Source organism: Artemia franciscana, chromosome 9, assembly GCF_032884065.1.
Source record: "Artemia franciscana chromosome 9, ASM3288406v1, whole genome shotgun sequence".
NCBI lineage: Eukaryota > Metazoa > Arthropoda > Branchiopoda > Anostraca > Artemiidae > Artemia > Artemia franciscana.
The window spans coordinates 19,675,410-19,678,907 of record NC_088871.1 but is presented as its reverse complement, the minus strand read 5'-3'; the positions used below and the strand labels follow the sequence as shown (position 1 = coordinate 19,678,907).

General features: G+C 40.5%; 1 protein-coding gene across 1 annotated transcript; it reads left to right on the top strand.

The window, feature by feature from the left end:
* Positions 1-1,720: 1,720 nt before the first annotated feature.
* LOC136030784 (uncharacterized) lies at positions 1,721-2,164 on the top strand. The gene has a single exon (XM_065709829.1). The coding sequence runs from the start codon at positions 1,721-1,723 to the stop codon at positions 2,162-2,164; it is 444 nt and encodes a 147-aa protein (XP_065565901.1).
* Positions 2,165-3,498: the final 1,334 nt, after the last annotated feature.

Here is a 3,498-nt window from a genome sequence, read left to right as displayed (position 1 = left end):
AGCGGCCTCGCGCTAGCTAGATATTTCTTCTTCTTCAAAAAAACAGCAAACTGCCTCCTTCTTAAGAAAAAGCTTTCGCTTTACTGCAAAGGAAATTGTTAAAAAGTTTATAAGAGCTGGAGAAAATATGCATTTTAAATTGCAGACCAGCGAAGCAGCACAACTAGTGCTTGGCAAGAGGAGTTATCCAAAGAAATCGTGGCTAACTAATGAAACACTGCAAGTCATAGAGCAAAGACGGAAAGCAAGACTTCTTGGGAACATGACCACATATCGAAGGCTCAATGGAGTGCGGAACAGACTCATTCACCTGGATAGAACCCAGTTTGTTGCAAGAAAAGCTGATGAAATTGAGCTAGCTGCAAAAAAGAAAGACATGGGCAGCCTATTCAAGCATCTCCGAGATCTCACTGAAAATAAAACTCCCACCTTGGGTCCCGTCCTGTCCAGGGATGGTGCACTTCTTTCTGACGAAGGTTCTTGTCTTGAGCGGTGGAAGGACCACTTCTGCTCGCTCCTCAATAATACTGGTATGTCTGCACCTCCTAATGATAGTCCCAGCCAACCTTGCAGTCAAAGGCCTGGAACAGATGTTCCGCCAGATGAGCCTTTTCAGCCCCTCAGAAATTGGGCATGCAGTAAAAAGACTCAAGAATAATAAAGCTGCTGGTATCTGTGGCTTAAACTCAGAGCTGCTAAAATATCGAGGTCCTGCAATGCTCCTGTTTCTACAAACCCTGTTCTCTACAATCTGGCAAACAGAGATAATTCCCGAGGGTTGGTGGAAGGGTGTCACCATCCCCTTATAGAAGAGAAAAGGCTCAAGAAGCGACTACTCCAACTACTGAGGAATGACCCTACTGTCAGTCCCTGGCAAACTGTTTTCAATGGTCCTGCTGGATTGATGTCAGAGCATCATTCGAAAAACCCGGCGACCGGAGCAAGCTGGTTTTATGTATAATCGTTCAACCATCGAGCAGATTTTCATGACTCGACAAATAGTAGAGAAGACCAGAGAGTTCCGACAGAAAGCATTTATTGCCTTCGTTGACTTCCGTGCTGCATTTGACTCAGTCGATCGAAAAGCTCTTTGGCGGATTCTAGAGTTGACTGGCCTACCCGAGAAATATTGCAGACTTCTCAAGGCACTGCACCAGGGGATGGAGAGCTGTGTATATGTAAATGGTCGGCGCAGCCCGTTCTTTCAAATCACGATAGGGGTACACCAAGGATGTGCAGTGGCCTCAGAGCTCTTCAATGTCATCGTAGATTACATTATGACAAAAACCACTTCACGTCTCAGCTTTTGGCTCAAAATCGGAGATCATACCATCACAGATGTTGATTTTGCCGATGACTTGGCCATTCTGGCGGACTCCATGGAGCAGCTGCTGGAAGTGCTCCTCTTTTGCGAGAAGAGGCTGTCAAAGCAGGACTGCATATAAACTGGAACAAAACTAAAATTATGGCCATAGACCCATCTTCTCCTGCTGTTAACTCTTCAGTTAGCCTGGACAGCACCAATAGCATCGAGGTTGTTAAAGACTTCACCTACCTGGGCTCCGTAATTTCTTCAAATGGCTCACTTCTCCCCGAGCTGCAGGTGAGATTATCTAAAGCGTCTTTTGTCATGGGTAGACTGAATCGTCACGTCTGGTGAAAACCAAACATCAGTCGCACAACGAAACTGCGGATCTTCAACACTCTAGACGGCTCTGTGATGCTCTACGGAGCTGAGACATGGCAAGCATCAGCTGTAATCCTCAAGAAAATAGACATATTTCATGCAAAGCGCCTGAGGAGGATTGAGGGCCTACGATGGTCTGACTTCGTCAGCAATGAAAAGCTTCTGCAGCTCACAGAGCAGTTTTGGTTTTCTACTCAAGCAGCCAAGCGAACCTTACGATGGTTCGGGCATCTGCTTCAAATGCCACCACATCTACCCGCAAAGAGGATCTATGACTTCGACCCTATCAAAGTTGGTTGGAAGCGACCTTGCGGCCGACCGAAAAAACGTTGGTCCGACAGCCTGTCCGAGTTCTTGACGATGGCAAACATCAGACAGGGCGAAAAGGAAACACTCACCATGGACCGAAGTGGGCGGAAGAGGCATACGTCACTCTCTACGCCAAGCAGTGCCCAGCAGGAGACTTATGTCAAGTAAGTCAAAAATATGCATTAAAGACCTCTTAGGAAATAACAGCAATTTTACGTCAAATGGTTCTTTTTTGGCTGAATCAACTCGGCCATCCATTTAGGGAAAACTGAAAGCTTGTTATTTCTAAATTGTATGTAAAGGTAAAATTAGACAAGATTTAAAAGACATTTAAAAAAACGGCAAAATGCTTCCTTCTTAAGAGAAATTACGCTTTACTGTAAAGAAATTTGTGAAACCGTTGATTACAGTTGGGAAAATAGGCATTAAACACATTTATACAAGGAAATAACAGTAGTATTACGTCAAATGGTTCTTTTTTGGCTGAATCAACTTGGCCATCTATTTAGATATTTCTTCTTCTGCAAAAACAAAAAACAGCCGATGCTTCCTTCTTACAGTTTACTGAATCAACCTGCTGAATCAAATGACTGAATAAACTTGGCAGTCCATTTAGGGCCATTTCGAAAGCTTGTTTTTTCCAAATGGTATGTGTAGGTATAATTAGGTAAGATTTAAAAGACGTTGGAACTTCATGGAAGATGGTGAAGTATTAGGCTTTAGATAAGATAAGATATTTATTCCAAAAAATCTCTATAAAAAGCCCTCAAAGGGCCTTATTCGGTCTTCGAAGTCGACAAAATACATGGTTACTTTGGTTTTTGAATTGGTATATGATGAAATAATTCAGACGTCATATGCGGACTTATATTTTAGTTTTTTTTTGTTCTTTTTTAGTTTTGAAATAAGTTTTTAGTTTTTTTCTTTTATTCTTTTTAGTTTTTTTTTGGGTTTTTAACTTTTTTTTAGCTTTTTTAGTTTTTTTCTTTTTTCGTTTTTTTTGTAGTTTTCACCTTTTTTATTTTTTTTATTTTTATTTTTTTAGTTTTCTTTTTCTCCTTTATTTTTCACTATTTTTCCTTTTTTAGTTTTATTTCTTTTTTAGTTTTTTTAGTTTTTTTTACCTTTTTTTTAGTTTTTCTTTCTTTTTAGGTTAGTTTTGTAGTTTTTACCTTTTTTTCTTTTTTTCTTTTTTAGTTTTCAAGTTTTTTACCTTTTTTTTTAGCTTTTTTAGTTTTTTTAGTTTTTTCTTTTTAGTTTTTTTGGTTGTTTTTACCTTTTTATAATTCAGACGTCATATGCGAGAAGACAGACAGACAGACATAACCCACAAACAACTTATTTTTATATGTATAGATATACTAGCTGTATATCTTTCGCCCCATATATAGATATACTTTTCGCCACCCCAACACCTAGTTGGTGGGGCGCTTCGCGCCCCCCAAAGCCCCCCCGCGCGCGTAAGTCGTTACGCGCCATATTAGTTACGCGCCATTGTAGCT

Bases quoted from the DNA above. Each gene is read 5' to 3' on its own strand.
- LOC136030784 (XM_065709829.1), top strand. From the start codon at position 1,721: ATGCTCTACGGAGCTGAGACATGGCAAGCATCAGCTGTAATCCTCAAG.